This window comes from Megalobrama amblycephala, linkage group LG5 (assembly GCF_018812025.1).
Source record: "Megalobrama amblycephala isolate DHTTF-2021 linkage group LG5, ASM1881202v1, whole genome shotgun sequence".
NCBI classification, from domain to species: domain Eukaryota; kingdom Metazoa; phylum Chordata; class Actinopteri; order Cypriniformes; family Xenocyprididae; genus Megalobrama; species Megalobrama amblycephala.
Genome location: NC_063048.1, coordinates 29,497,169 through 29,513,878, shown reverse-complemented (window position 1 = coordinate 29,513,878; position 16,710 = coordinate 29,497,169). Strand labels below are relative to the sequence as shown.

At 37.2% G+C, this 16,710-nt stretch overlaps 1 protein-coding gene across 1 annotated transcript; it reads right to left on the bottom strand.

Moving 5' to 3' along the window:
- Nucleotides 1-253: 253 nt before the first annotated feature.
- Nucleotides 254-13,023, bottom strand: si:ch211-202f3.3 (calpain-1 catalytic subunit). The gene is made up of 22 exons (XM_048191752.1): nucleotides 12,759-13,023; nucleotides 12,240-12,508; nucleotides 11,933-12,005; nucleotides 10,009-10,127; nucleotides 9,730-9,863; nucleotides 9,359-9,533; nucleotides 8,898-8,969; nucleotides 8,377-8,462; nucleotides 5,682-5,753; nucleotides 5,411-5,571; nucleotides 5,172-5,332; nucleotides 5,071-5,082; nucleotides 4,706-4,911; nucleotides 4,454-4,511; nucleotides 3,898-3,966; nucleotides 3,480-3,537; nucleotides 2,336-2,397; nucleotides 2,102-2,170; nucleotides 1,914-1,992; nucleotides 1,591-1,707; nucleotides 1,038-1,090; nucleotides 254-942 (listed from the first exon to the last, which is right to left on the bottom strand). The coding sequence occupies exons 1-22, from the start codon at nucleotides 12,928-12,930 to the stop codon at nucleotides 916-918; spliced, it is 2,304 nt and encodes a 767-aa protein (XP_048047709.1). The 5' UTR covers nucleotides 12,931-13,023; the 3' UTR covers nucleotides 254-915.
- Between the last annotated feature and the right edge of the window lie 3,687 nt (nucleotides 13,024-16,710).

The window sequence follows — 16,710 nt, the reverse complement described above, 5'->3', positions numbered from 1 at the left end:
TTTTAATCATGATAAATTTATTTCTGAATGCCAACAGTACAATGTAGTTTGTATGCATTATGTGTACTGTTAATGAAGAAGAGATAAAGCTTGCTAGAAAACACTATTTAGTCAGTTTATTAGCTGATAGGCTTGAGTGACCAAACTACATTTCCCATCATTCTCTGTGGCAGCATAATAATAATAATAATAATAATAAGAAGAAGAAGAAGAAGAAGAAGAAGAAGAAGAAGAAAACAAATTACAAACATACTGATGCACATGCATATATTTATTATATAAAGTCATTTAAACAATGTAAATGTTAAAAAGTTATATTTATCTTACCAATTGGTGGCAGTGTGTCCCATGTGGCTTTGCCTCATGAAAGGACTGATCCACCCCCAAACAAAAGGTCACACCCACTTCAGCCCCTCATTTAATTGAACAGACATGTCAGGTGATATTATATATAAAAACAAATTCATTAAAAAAAACAAAAATGTAAAAAAAATAAAGGGGTGGTGTGAGGTCCAAAAAGGTTTGTTGCTGAGGGCAACACCATGTAATAGAGGGCTAAGATGTTGAGAAATATTACTTTACAATCTTTCTGACAATTAAAAAAAAATAAGCTAATTAAAACAGCATCTGCTTGAATGTTTTACTTTTCACCAACAGTGATTTACAATGAGAAATACATACATTACATGAAAAACAAACAGTTATTAAACAGTTATAACAATTATCAAATGATAATTGTAAGAAAAAAAGAAAAGCATTTGAATTCTTAGAGGGATAAAAGGACGAAAAAGAAAAGCATCACAATTTGTATAGATTGCCTAAACCGCTGATTGGTTTTTGATCACCGAACTAATGTTTTCTTGTCACACTGCTTCTTGCATTTGTTGGCAAACCTCCTGGCAAGCAGACTTTCCCTCATGAGTACATGGTGAGTCCTATCCACTAAAATACAGATACACAGAAATAGGTTGTGAATGTATATACTTGAATGACCAAAGGTGATATGGAAAAAACTGAAATGTTTACATCAGGATTACCTCACTCTCATTAAGAGATATCTTCCCATTTTCACAGAGTTTCTGGAATATGCCTGATGAAGAGAAATGCTGTTAAAATGTAATAAATCAATAATAATAATAATACCCAAGTAGCTCAAGCTATTTCAGGAGCATAAATGGATCTGACCAAATTTTGTTCACCATTTTGTTTGAAAACTCTTGGTAGCTTACCCTAAACTTATTTATTTAATTTTTACAGCCATGAACATCAAATTATGGGTGGCACGGTGGCTCAGTTGGTAGTTTTCTGTGTGGAGTTAATATATGTTCTGTGTGGGTTTCCTCCTGGTGCTCTGGTTTCTCCCACAATCCAAAGACATGCAGGTCAGATGAATTGGAGAGTAAAAATTGCCCATAGACGTTAATGTGAGTGTTTGAGAGAACTGTAATGGACTGGCCACCTGCAGGGTGCTTTTCCCTGCCTTTGGCCTAGGATGCTGGGATAGGCTCCAGCCTTTCGTATAAGAAAATGAGAGAGAAAGATGAAAAGAGAGAAAATGAAACTGCTTTTTTTTCTAGCAGTCTTACTCACTAGCCATGCAGTTCAAACGCATGACAAGGCAAATGAAACCCTCCAGAGAAATCTGTTCTGAAGCACCACCATAGCGCACAAACATGAGATTCAGGATGTCTTCATTTAGATGCATGCCTAGGGTACAAGAACCATGACATAAATATCTATAGATGCATATCTATCTATACAATGTGTAATGAAAACTATGTATATATCACAATATCTCTGCATTCAATTTTATGGATCACTGCAGCTCTAATGCTGAGAGTAACAGTTCCCACCAGCAGTGATATTTACACAATGTTTTACTACAGCAAAGTATAAATTAAAATAGCCTCAACCTGTTTTCTCTAATGCGTTTTGAAGTTCGCTCAAAGACAGTACGCCATCTTTGGAAGAATCCATGCTGTAGAAGATATTCTGTTGAAAAAAAAAAGTAAGCGTCTTAATAAATCTCAGTACATAGCTATATTTCTTGTCTTAATACAATAAAAATGCATAGCTAAATTGCAGACTCAAATCCACACACCTTGTACGTCATAATGCGGTTCCACAGACGAAGAAATTCTGATCCACGAAGTCTTCCACTGACAGAGAACTATTTTTATTGTTACAGTCAGGGAATATTTCTAGAGCAAAAACATGTTTCTTCACAGTACGACTGCAAATACAAGCTGAACCATGGGGATAAATCAAATAATCATCATTCAACACATTATTTTTTTATGGTTTTTAATTACTTGTTGAAAGAAAAAAAGGATACATCTGACATGGCAATTATACTTCTGCAAGAATCCAGGCCAAATCCTTCAGCATTTTTATTCCCTAAAGGTATGAGTCACATTTGTGAGATTTATGACATTTGTGGCAAATTAAGATTAATAAACTAGCTATTTTACAGATGCTAATGTAATGTATGTATTTCTCATTTTTACAATTTACAGGATTTTAAAGGTGCCCTAGAATCAAAAATTGAATTTATCTTGGCATAGTTAAATAACAAGAGTTCAGTACATGGAAATGACATACAGTGAGTCTCAAACACCATTGTTTCCTCCTTCTTGTGTAAATCTCATTTGTTTAAAAGACCTCTGAAAAACAGGCGAATCTCAACATAACACCGACTGTTACATAACAGTCAGGATCATTAATATGTATGACCCCAATATTTGCATATGCCAGCCCATGTTCAAGGCATTAGACAAGGGCAGCCAGTATTAACGTCTGGATCTGTGCACAGCTGAATCATCAGACTAGGTAAGCAAGCAAGAATAATAGCGAAAAATGGCAGATGGAGCAATAATAACTGACATGATCCATGATTACATGATATTTTTAGTGATATTTTTAAATTGTCTTTCTAAATGTTTCGTTAGCATGTTGCTAATATACTGTTAAATGTGGTTAAAGTTACCATCGTTTCTTACTGTATTCATGGAGACGAGAGCCGTCGCTATTTTCATTTTTAAACACTTGCAGTCTGTATAATGCATAAACTTCATTCTTTATAAATCTCTCCAACAGTGTGTAATGTTAGCTTTAGCCACGAAGCACAGCCTCAAACTCATTCAGAATCAAAAGTAAACATCCAAATAAATACTATACTCACATGATCTGATGCAGGCATGCAGTATGCATGACGAACATCTTGTAAAGATCCATTTGAGGGTTATATTAGCTGTGTGAACTTTGTTTATGCACTGTATTATAGTCAAGAACTCGGGAGGGCGGGGAGCGTGTGATTTAAAGGGGCCGCAGCCTGAATCGGTGCATAGTTAATGATGCCCCATAATAGGCAGTTAAAAAAAAATCTATGAGCTGAAACTTCACAGACACATTCAGGGGACACCTTAGACTTATATTACATCTTTTAAAAACTGGTTCTAGGGCACCTTTAAAGCACTCACCTCTAAGCAGGTTTTCCTGAAGAAGCTGTTGAAGTTTCTCAGCATCAACAACTTTGTACTGTTTCCGGAAAAAAAAAAAAAAAAAAAACATTCAAGAGTCTGAAGCTTGTAAGAGATGTATTTTAATTTTGGATCAAATTTTATTTTTTGATAATATATTTAGTTCAGTCCTGTCTTGTCTGTATTGGTCCTCGTTAGTCACTATGGTTTCTAATTAGCCAAGTCTTGTCAGCTGTTTCCGTTTAGTGGTCATTATCAGTGTATTTAAGTTCCTGCCTGTTCTGTGTTCATTGTCGGTTATTGTTTGTGTGTGAGCACACTGTTACATATCTGCCTGCTTGTTGATTTAAACCCTGTTTACTATTATAAATCTGCATTTGTCTACCTTCGTTCTGACAATATTAGCTTTCATATTTACCTGATCAGAATATTGTCGAAACAGGGTTTTATCTTTCAATCCTACATCCACTTGTTCAGCGTATCCAGCCTTAACATGAGAAAAGAGAAGACTGTTTCATTTGCAACTACTAAAAAACACAATTAGAGTTCCCATTCCTGAAGCAGAAAATAAATGTCTGAGTTCTGATATTATCTACATTTTTAAAAAATAATATCAGATATTCATTAATATCAGATTCTCAAATCTTAAATTGAATGTTAAAATGTTAGCAAGTTTATATTTATTTGATGTAGCTAAATGTTTTAGAATTAATATTTTTTTATAGTATAAACAATAGTGTAATATGCAATATGCAGACAAGGGTGTTTAATAGATTCTTAAGTTGTAATTTCTGCAATTAATTTCATTCCCATTTTAGGAGAATTAACAAAAATAGGACAAAGATAGAATTTAGCTGCAATTGCAGAGACCTGTTGAAAGAAGCAATATTTCAGTGACTAATTCTCTGATTGCACATACTGACAAACTCAAGAGAATACAAAAAATCTTACAGAATGATTCTGTGTATTATTACCTCAGACTCGCCGACAAGATCCACAAGAAAATCTTTCTCGGTCCGTTCTGTGTCCTTTCTGAGTCAAAAACATATATTTAAAAAAATGTATCTGTGTAATAACACACATGACTGTAAAAATTTCAGTGTATAAATTAGCTAGTTTTTCAGTATGGGTCACTGAGAATGTTTAATCTTATTCCAAGCATAAATAATTACTTAAATGTTGAATAATGTAAAGTCATTAATCTCTCAGACCTTCATGCAACTTACTGAATGTGGATGTCATTTTTGCACAGAATGGACAGGATGAATTCTGCATTCTTATTGGGGCTGTAAGTGGACGGTACAATGAGATACTCTCCTGGCTCTAGCCTGAAGAAGCTCATCACCTGTCTTGCATCCTGAAAGTCCCCGCTTGTTGCCACAGGCTTTCTTCTATAGAAAAAGCTTGATCCCAACTTTCCCTCAGATCTCATCTAATAATGAAACAGGATAATGAAACAAAACAGGTTTCACTGAACATAAATTAATAAGTTAGAACGGTATGACATCTTATTTAATATATATTAATACTTACGAAATATGTATTAATACAACCTGAAATACTTAACACAACCTGAGTATATTTTACTTGCCTCGGGTGGAACCTGTAAAAGTTCAAAATAAAAATAAAGGTTATATTATAAGCACATTATAAGCATATTTACTGCCTTTCCATTTTTTTGTTAATACTGACTGCAAACACGCAGAAGCCGATGCCATGGTGTGCAGCAAGGCGTCTGTTTCTCTTGTCAGGTTTCTGTATGAGGGACACCAGAACATTGCTCTGGCCCTGCTCACAGGCCTTATCCATCTCATTAATCTTCAGCCAAAACTGGGGGTTGGTACAAAAGGTGTCTACAATTACAGAACATGATTGTTAGAAGCAGATTTGCATTGATGACTAGCTTTATAATAATAACTAATGTAAAGCACCTAAATGATTCATGCAGCCTCCAGCTGTACTCCCAGAAACCCAGCTGCCATGGTGACTCTTGGAAATCCAGTGACATGCAGACTTTCCTTCCAGAAAATCAGGACAGGAACAGCAGATATCCATGTTGTCAAATGTTCTAATGAAATCTTTAATTGGCATCCTGCAAAAAAAAATAAATAAATAAATAAAAATTCTAAGTAAATCCTAGACAACATGTAATTTGTGTTTTAGTACAAGTTAAGATTTTTTTAAAACATGTTTCATACTGACCAGAACTCTCCATTTTCATTCAGAAGATGTTGTTTACGGTCCTCATCACTTACTGTGTTCCACAAGGGTGATCTGAAAGAATTGTGTAAAACAAACATCAGAAAAAAAGAAAAAATTTGACTGTGCAATAATCATAAAAAATCACAAACATTTTTAAGAACTGCAAAAATTGTTGTTTTTACTGCCAGTTGTTCTGCTAGTTAGTTATCTGCTGTGATGTTAAACTGCTACTATTGTTTGAAATCATGATTGCCTATTAATTGCAGTATTTGGTCATTTTTTTCTATCTATTGTTATCTAACATCTGATCATTCATATATGAATAGCTTCAATCAATCTACTCTGTCAGTATTTTTCTTTTACTAAAATAACACCTACAGAAGTGTTGAATATTATTGATCATCTCAGTCTTAATAATGATACTGGACCTGATGGGATTAGATACATTAAATTTGCTTCTCAAATCCTCATGTGAGCTCCCAGCTCCCAGTATTCCTGTATTTATTAAGAATGTGACATTCTTGATCCACAAAATTATAGACCAAAATCGATAATTTGTGTTATTGCTAAAGTATTATCTGAGTGTCTATTTACACTATACTATATTGCCAAAAGTTTTGGGACGCCTGCCTTTACGTGCACATGAACTTTAATGACATCGCATTCTTAATCCGTAGGGTTTAATATGGAGTTGGTCCACCCTTTGCAGCTATAACAGCTTCAACTCTTCTGGGAAGGCTTTCCACAAGGTTTAGGAGTGTGTTTATGGGAATTTTGGATCATTCTTTTAGAAGTGCATTTGTGAGGTCAGGCAGTGATGTTGGACAAGAAGGCCTGGCTCGCAGTCTCCTCTCTAATTCATCACAAAGGTGTTCTATCGGGTTGAGGTCAGGACTCTGTGCAGGCCAGTCAAGTTCCTCCACACCAAACTCGCTCATCCATATCTTTATGGACCTTGCTTTGTGCACTGGTGCGCAGTCATGTTGGAACAGGAAGGGGCCATCCCTAAACTGTTTCCACAAAGTTGGGAGCATGAAATTGTCCAAAATGTCTTGGTATGCTGAAGCATTAAGAGTTCCTTTCTCTGGAAATAAAGGGCCAAGCCCATCCCCTAAAAAACAACCCCACACCATAATCCCCCTCCACCAAACTACACTTGGCACAATGCAGTCAGGCAAGTACATAATTACTGGCAACCACCAAACCCTCGTCCATCGGATTGCCAAACAGAGAAGTGCGATTCTTCACTCCAGAGAACGTGTCTCCACTGCTCTAGAGTCCAGTGGCGGCGTTCTTTATACCACTGCATCCGACGCTTTGCATTGCACTTGGTGATGTAAGGCTTGGATGCAGCTGCTCAGCCATGGAAACCCATTCCATGAAGCTCTCTACGCACTGTTCTTGAGCTAATCTGAAGGCCACATGAAGTTTGGAGGTCTGTAGCTATTGACAGAAAGTTGGCGACTTCTGCGCACTGTGCACCTCAGCATGCGCTGACCCCGCTCTGTGATTTTATGTGGCCTACCACTTCGTGGCTGAGTTGCTGTTGTTCCCAATTGCTTCCACTTTGTTATGATACCACCAACAGTTGACTGTGGAATATTTAGTAGTGAGGAAATTTCACGATTGGACTTATTGCACAGGTGGCAACCTATCACGGTACCACGCTTGAATTCACTGAGCTCCTGAGAGCAACCCATTCTTTCACAAATGTGTGTAGAAGCAGTCTGCATGCCTAGGTGCTTGATTTTATACACCTGTGGCCATGGAAGTGACGGGAACACCTGAATTCAATGATTTGGAGGGGTGTCCCAATACTTTTGGCAATATGTATACATATATAGGTTAACATTGTCACGTACTGTTAAGTTATGTTTAGTTTCATGTCTTGTTTCGTTTAATAGTTTTATTGTCATGTTCTGTTTAACTTCTTTGTCATGATTTTCTCTGTCGCTGTTTTCCCAGATTAATAGTTCATATTTTGTTACCATGGGTTCTGATTAGTTGCACACCTGTTCCCTGTTTCTTTGATTGCCATTCTCTGTGTATTAAGCCCTCATTTTCCTCAGTTCTGTGTTTGTCATTGAAGTTATGGTAGATGTGTAATGTTCGCTGGCTTTCTCTGTTTAGTAAAACTCGTTTCATCATCATTCTGTGTCAAGCATCTCTCTTTGGATTCAACTACACTGCACCCATTACAAACATTAGTTTCTTGTCATTTATTGGTTGTGTTTATTAATGTTTTGCTATTCTGGTGTATTAATTATCTTGTAGTGGTTTGTTTTTTGCTTTGAATGAGGTGTTTTGTATTTTGTGTATTAGGACCCCCTGTGCATCTTAAGGGGTTTATCCTAAAAAATAAAAATTGTTGCATATAGGAAATTGTCACAACAGACTAAAACTAAGAGACTCTAAGGCCTGGTTTCACAGACAGGGCTTAGGCTAAGCCAGGATTAGGCCTTAGTTCAATTAGGGTATTTAAGTAGCTTTTATAAACGTACCCTACAATAACACATTATTGGTGTGCATCTTGAGACAAAACAATGGCTTTGACATATTTTAAGATATGTCAGTACAAGTTGATCTCAGTTAAAACAGCTCAAACAAGCAATTTAGTCTTGGACTAGCTTAAGCCTTGCCTGTGAAACTGGGGGTATATGTCTAAAATGTGTGGTTAAATAAAATCAGTTCTTACTTGTCACTCCAGTCTCCATTCCACTCACTGTCTCCCCATGGGTTGAACAATCTCACCAGCTGAACTGGATGTCTACCACTCATGACCTGTGGAGAATGATTTTATATATTTAGAAGAATAAAAATGTGGCATATATTCCTAATATTACCAGTATTTTTTTAGTCTTTAGTAGCTTTATTTTGTAATTTACCAGAATTTTGAAGTAAAATGCATGTTTATTTTTAATTATATAATATTTTTGCTGTTCAATAGGAAGTCAATGATTTTTAACCTGTGATTAAGGTCTTTTTCCTCACACAGTATAAATGGATCATCATACATGAATTTAGAGCTGCCATTATATTTTAAGAAGGTCCCTTGCAAAGCTTTATGCAAAAAGTCAAATCATGTAAAATCATGTAAAGCGTAGGTGTGTATCAAGTCGGTTGGCTTCCAGACATAATCTTTTGTCCCTGAAATATTTGCCTTGAGACTTTATATGAATCTGATGCATGCTGAGACTTGATTTTGGGCAGACTTACCTGGTAAACCTTTGTCACAGTGTAAGCGTGGCCCAGAACTATGCCATTTGGTAATCGTTCCTCATTATGATTCTGTGGGAACAGAATGGTGTGGTGTAAAAGTCATTGTTTAAAAGGTGCTGCAAGTGATTTTTTTTTAAAACCCACACATTAAAATGTCCCTACTGCCTTATAGATGTCACTGAAATATGTGTCTGTTTCAGTCCTTTCTTTGTGTCAGGCTCCATGTATAGCAAAAACCTTATGGAGGTGTTTTGGAGATAGAGAGACTGTGTGGTCGAATGTATGCCAATCAGGGGTCTAGTTCAGAGGATAGTGAACAAGATGGCTAACATTGCTTAAGATAGCTTTAAATGTAACTAAAACATGTAACCTAAAGAACCACAATTCCTTCAAAAATATTTCAGCAATTTATGTTTTTGGCATTACCGTAGTTACCACATGACTTTTTTTTTGCTCACCCCTCGTGGAGTTTCACAGCCCATAAGGACTTCTGACTGAAAAGCACGGTACATTATCTCCCATAAATCGGTCGGAGCCGTTTTCATTTCGTAGTGCATATGAACCCCACCGGTGAAGTCCATGAGGGCCTCAGATACCCGGCCAGTGTGCATGTCAGCGTAGGAGCCGCACACCCTGTAACGGTCATTCAAACTCTAAATAGTATGCCGCAATGTAATAAACATAAATTTGAGGACTATTACTGCACACAAATCACAGGTTGAATTACAGCAGTGCTTATATTGAATACAACAGCACTACTGCTTACATATACTTGAAATTATATTTTATAAAGTCACATAAAGTCACTAAAAGATGTACATGCACTTACTTGGCATAGGCTTTCTCCAGCAAGGCTGGCCAGAACTCATTAAATGTTTTTGATTTCACAAAAATCAGCTGGCGGTTGATTGTTGGCAGTTTGTCATCAATCACAACATCATACCATTTTCCAAACCGCCAGAACTGTAAGTTTAAATAAGCAGAACACTAAGTGAACAACTATTAAAAGACAAAACAGGAATAACTATTGCTTGCCGTTTAGAATCTAGATTAATATGATCAAAATATAAATAAATATTGGAAATTATGGCACATAAGAGGAACTTACCCTGAAGTGAAATAAACCAGTATAATTGTTGCTGAATGATTGTCCATCTGGGATGACCTTATGTAATAATTTGCTTTGAAATGTTAGAGCCCCAACAGAGGCCAGAAACCAGCAGTTTCCTGAGGAAAAAACAGTAATTGGCAGAGAAGGTATTTATTTTGTTTTCACCAGAAATTTAAGCCTAAATATAGCCACACGAGACAATCATCAGGCACTAATGGCTCAGACTAAAACATATAGGGATGTTACCATCTATCTGTCACAGTTATCTGGACTCATTCACCTTTAGTTTCGTTTTCATGGACTTTCAGTTTTGTTGTCATCAGTCACATGTGTTCTTTTGTTTGAGTTTTCCCACCAGTCATCAGTTCCTATGGACACTCATCAGACCATCACACCTGTTTGTCATCTCCTCATTATCACTGTGTATTTAGTTCCTCACGTTCACGCCATAGACCTCCCAGACACTTCTGTACTAAACTGGAGGGACGCTGTCATCCAGTGTCTGGAGAGTGTTTACCCTCAGTCCAGAACACAGTCGGACCCAGAGGCCGTTCCACCACCAGCAACCATGGAGGAACCTGAGCCCCTCGCAGATGGAGAGCTACCACCGGCCGTGGCGCATCAGCTAGTTCTCGAAGATAAGAGGTCAGCGCGGACCCTCGGATCTCCTTGGATCTCCATCTGCCTCCATCACTGCCGTGCTCAGCCAGTCCTCCAAACCTGTCTCTGATGGAAGTTTGCAGCCCTTCACCATCTCCTGAGATGCCTAGCTGTGTCATCGAGCCTCAGGTCGCACAAACTTAATTAGCACCAGAACGGGTAGATCCTCTGATCACCTTGCTCCATCTCAGCCCGTCAACCTGTTGGCTCCACGTTGGCTCCTTCCACCTTTGGCTCCACCAGACACCCTCAGCCCTTCGACTCCACCGGGTTCCCTCATCCCACCGGCTCCCCCTCACTTCTGCCACGGACTTGCGGTTCTTCTGCTTCGTTCCTCCACTCCTTCGGTCCTCGAGCACTCTGGCTTCTCCTCAGACGCTCGTCGCCATGGCATCACCTAGGTCTCCTGTGCCAGCGATGTTGCTCTGTTCCATCGGCTTTCTGTCTGCACCCTGGGATCCATTGGCTCCGCCTCTGTCGGGAGTCCCCCAGTTGATGTCAGCCTCCACTCCATTGTGTCTCTGCCTCAACTCCATTGTGGGCTGTTGTCTCTAGGCTCTGGGTCTGTGCCTTCGGACATCTACCACCATTGCCACCGGGGTCTCGTCGTTCATCTGTCACCATTCCTCTGCTGCCTGCCATCACCATCCCTTCATCTGCTCCTCTTGCCATCCCTTCGCCACCTCCTCGCCCACCTCCATCCCTCCCTCACTGCTGCTTCTACCACGCTAGGTTGCAACTATTGGGGGAGTGTTCTGTCACAGTTATCTGGACTCATTCACCTTTGAGTCAATCAAACAACAGGTCCCTTTTACAATTCCTCCTGAACCAAAAACAACAAGTTTATGCTGTGTAATTACCGTAATAAAGAGATGGCAACCCGTGACGTTCTACTCAGAGCTGTACACGTCCTAAGAAAGATTTTTGTATGGCAACACTATCAACGGCAAAATGAATCTGCAGCAGTCGGTTGGTACAAGTCAGAGTATTAAAGTGATGTATGCTCATTGTTGTAATGTAATGTGCTTTGAGACAATAAGACATTTACCGCTGTCTTTCATGACGCTTTGCAGACTCTGCTCTGGTTGTGTTTTGAAGTTGTGTCATGTGTTTTGAAGGAGGCATGGCTTTAGAGATGCTCTGAAGGTAGGGTGGGATCTTATGCTTTCAAAGCTAGCTTGTTATTGCTAGAGTCTCCGAAATTGCCTATACCCCAGCTTTAAGTGTCAAAAACAACAATATTGTGGTTACCCAGACATACCTATATTCCCTTGGGAGTAGTCAAACCTAGACACCGACTCTATGATAAACTCAGCTGCATCTGGATACAATTTCTGAAAGAAAGTAAGTCATACTTTCAGTATTTGGCATTTGATCAACTGATGCATTCTTTGAAAGGGATGGGCTTGATAATGGTTTTAGGCAGTGTCTTTTAAATTCTTTGAAGCATTTAGATTGTCACAGTCACATCTTTTAGCTTTCAATAACAGTTGTACAATTTTACACTTAAGTGTTCAATATTATAAGAACACGTTAAAGATAATGTCTCCAGGAAGTAGATTACATACCGTTGGTCTCATCCACTCCACTCGGGCCATGACTTCTGGCTTCAGCAGCCCTTCGCCAATGGAACGAGGGTCTGGCGGGAAAAACTCATCCACAAATCTCTGTCTTGTTTTGAGACAGTAGTCTTGTAAAAATTTGTAGTCCTGATCCATGAACTTCAAAGGATTTGTTTCAGAGCCCATGCCACCCCTCATGTTGCGGTCATCTATGACTTTTAGGCACATGCCATGTGGAACCACTGGAGGAGGCATTTTGAAATCTGTCTGGATTTCTTTACAATTAAAAAGAGTAAATTACAATAATGATACAAAGATATCACATTCATATTCAGTAGTTCCATACAGATGTACAGTAGTACTTTATTTTGCATATATTACAGATTAAAGACAAAGTAATTAAATTCATACAAGTATTAATACAATTCATAAAGTGTTGTTTAAATCAATTAGTTTGTATCTACAAAATGAATATAGGTCTTCCCTATCTATGAGACTACTGAGCTTTATAAGATGTATATGTACCTTCAGAGATGCAATGAATTTTCACCCAAATGACTGGTAATCTTCTCTGTCTATGACCGGCTTTTATACACTTTTTCCCTACTTCAAGCTTCAAAACACTTGTAGAAGCCCCACCCCATTTATAACAAAGAAGTGATTGACAGAAGCTCATCTGAACTGAAATCCTCCACATTTGCCAAAGGACAAAACATTTGTCTACATATTTCACATAAGCAAGTTATCACTATTATTATTATTATTTTCTTGAAGGACAAATTCTTACACATGGCTAATTTTTGTGCATAATATAAAATACATGCTACTCTATTATAGTTTATATCAGCTTGCTTTTACAATATGGGTTAGGCCTCCAAAAATGCATTCATTGCTGCAGAAACCAGTTTATCCTGCCTGGACTTGCTTTAAATGTGGCACTCTACTGCAGGTTTCATCGTTACAATGATCCATGAATTACAATTTATATTAATTTTAATTGATATATTTAGTTATATTTATTATGGAGAGTATAAATTATGACTATAGTAAGTAAGGGTATGTGACTTTTCTAAATAAATGAACACTCATGACTGGTAGGTCTTTATTGAGGTACCTATTTAAATCCAATACAGTCAATGAACTTATCATGTATTCACCATGTTAGTAGGCGTAGGCTATAATAAAAATTGTATTATATTTTGTTTATTGTTTATTCTGATATTGTGGTTTCTTCATTAGGGGATGGCATAGTCAGTTTGAGTTGTTAGTAGACTACTACATTATCAAAGATATTGATGGTGATTATATTTAATGATTACAGATGACGATGGGATTGAAACTCACTAATTTAGTGTCAGTGACCTCTGGTGGAGAACGGGTGACATGATGGCAGTGTATATCAGTTTTTATTCATCTAAATTGCTTGGTTACAAACATTCTTCCAAAAACCTTCCTTTCTGTACAAGAACAAATAATTATATACAGATTTGGAACAACTTGAGGGGGAGTATATGATGACAGAATTTTCTTTTTTGGGTGAAATATCCCTTTAAGTAGGCGTTATTTTCATAGCTTTTCAAAAATGTCATAGTTTTTTATATATTTCATAAACAGTAGCGGCTCTTGGCCATAAATTTAGGTAGGGCAGATTGTGGGTCTTAGCGCTAGTTTATGATAACCATTTTGTAAGCTTTATATTCTAATCGTTGAACACATTTTTGACATACTTTTGTCCTTGCGTTATTCAGCCTGAGGGTGGCGTTATATTGATGATTGACATACTTTAGTACACACGACAAGCGCATATATTGCCATTTTAGAATTGCTTTAATGTAGTATTTCTTGCTTCCGAATGTTGTTTTAGAATATTGCACGTTTGGTTAAAAAAAAAAAAAAAGTCATGTCTATTCTCAGAACAAACATAGCTAAAACACAACAGAACTACTGTATATAAGAGCTGTTCACATGAGCACTTTTAAATTAATGGCTTTATACTGTCATTAATTTGATACGCTACTCCACATAGGAAGAACATGCAAACTAGTTACTGACCTGATGTAGGCACATATCTGAAGCGAAATGATATCGTCTTGGTCTGGAGCGAGGTTTACATTTTTAGTCTATGATTTTAATCTATTATTTATTTATTTATTTATTTATTTGTAATTTAATGTCAGTGTAATATAGCGTTTAAATGCACATCAAATAAAAATAAATGAATGAAATATCTAGATGTACGAAGTTAATAACTGTCTGTGACGTAATTTGAATTGGAAACCACTAGCAGCGCTCACGGACTTTTGGAGTACTGCGCATGCGCGCCTTTTTGATCGGTCGCCGGTCAACCGGGAGTTCTCGGAGGAAAAAGTAAGAGCTATAACTTTATTTTTTTTTATTTATTTATTTTTTTTACATATGTAATAGAGCTGCACGATTAATCATATCGCAATCGCAATCGCGATGTCAAGCTTGTGCGATTATGTGACGCAAAATGCTGCGATTTTATGAAATAAAATAATAATAAGTTAATAAATAAATAAAAAAAATAAAAAAATACATTTGTAGACACAACAACCCATTATCTGAGAGCTGTTTGCCCATTTTATACACCGCTAATAAAAAGAAGACCAGTCAGTTTCAGTTTAGGCAGTGGCATGTGTGGCGCGCATGGTCATGACTTTTCCGGTGTGCAGCGCAGAGAACGGGTAAAGATGGATGCGGAGCAAACGGTCACTGAACTGGTGGCAAGAAAAAACGCTACCTCTGTTATATGGCGATATTTTGGCTATAAGATTATAAACCCAGATTAGTAGTGGTTGAAGAGGAAAGAGGATTTAATTCGGTATCGCACGCAGCGCTGTTATCGGTGCGCACATGACGCACATACATACAAGGCTCGCGCGCACAGAGAGAGAGGCGCGTTATAGCTCTCGAACTCCAAATTGATTTCTCTTTCGCGTCCTCAGTGCACTTGGATGGTCACATACACGCATTATGTCAGTCAAAATACCCCTCTCAGCAAGTATTCATGTAAACACATTCAGTTATGTCTTAATTGAACGAGGTGAGAATTCGGATGTATATCTGTCCGATGTGTGCGTGCATGTCTTACTCTTAAAGTGACAGCAACCTATAAATACCTGCTGCTGTCTGTCATGTAAATCAAACAACAAAACACAGCTTTAACAAAGATTAATCTATATTAAATTTATACAATGAACAGTGTCATTTTACATTTAATTATTACATTTCTGTGCATGAAAATTAATACTACAGTTAGACCTTATACTTTATTTGTAACTTTATGTAGTATTTATCTATGCTTGTTGTAATTGGTGTACAGTATTTGTTCTTTTTACAGTCTGTTCACTTGCCTTTAATAATGTATTATTTAGGCTATCAGTTTATGCTATGGTATCAGAATAGTTTAAGTGGGCTAAGTAATAAATGCAAAGTTAAGTTACCCCCATCCAATTTTTTATAATTTTTTTGTGCTGATCCGAAAAATGATCCGATCTGTGACGTCATAACCGTGATGTGATCCAAACCGTGAGTTTTGTGATCCGTTGAACCACTACAGATTAGTAAAAAAACAAATATCTTAAATGGGATTATAACAAGTTTGCAGTAATGCAAAGATGTTATTTAATTTCATAAAAATATTTTAATTTGAAAACGCTGTGCATTTATTTGCTGTTGTTGCTAGTTTGAGTTGAGAAATATACATTTCAGCATTATCAGTAATCTGTGTGTGTATTTTCATTGAGAACCAAGCAAGATGACTCATGATACTATTTGTTTATTATATCGCTATCGCAAATCGCAATCGCAATATTGACCTCAATAATCGCAATATGACATTTTCCCCAAATCGTGCAGCCCTAATATGTAATGTTAATTGCTATTTTGGATCTATAATGTTTTGTATTGTCAAGGTTTTTGAACTCTTAACTAGTTTACCAAAAAATTAAAGTATACTCAGAATTGCCATACTATTTTCTTTATAAATCAATATTTTCAAACAATGTAAGTTTGTAAGACAGTAAAATGTGAATCAATCAAAAGATTAAATACAACAACAAGCCAATACTTAGTTATACCTTTAAATATATCACAATCAAAAGATTTCTGTTTAGCCTACACTGCTTCTATATTGGCAAACCTTGTGGCGAGTGTAACGGTGTGTAAAAGTGTTAGATTGATGCATAAATGGGGACAGCGCCATCTGTCTCCTGCGTGATGGCATATAGCACGTGAAATAGGGACCGCCCACAGCAGAGATAATGAGACATGCTGTGGTTAAAGGGGTACTTCACCCCTGGAAAGATGAATGTGTATTTAAAAATTGTCATTTATGTAGTAGAAATGTGAAATTATTTTTGAATTTGGAGCTTTCTAGACTGAGAAAAGGCAGAAAATCAGTGATTCGGAGCGTGTATCAAACTGCTAAAGTCACGTGATTTTAGTAAACGAGGCT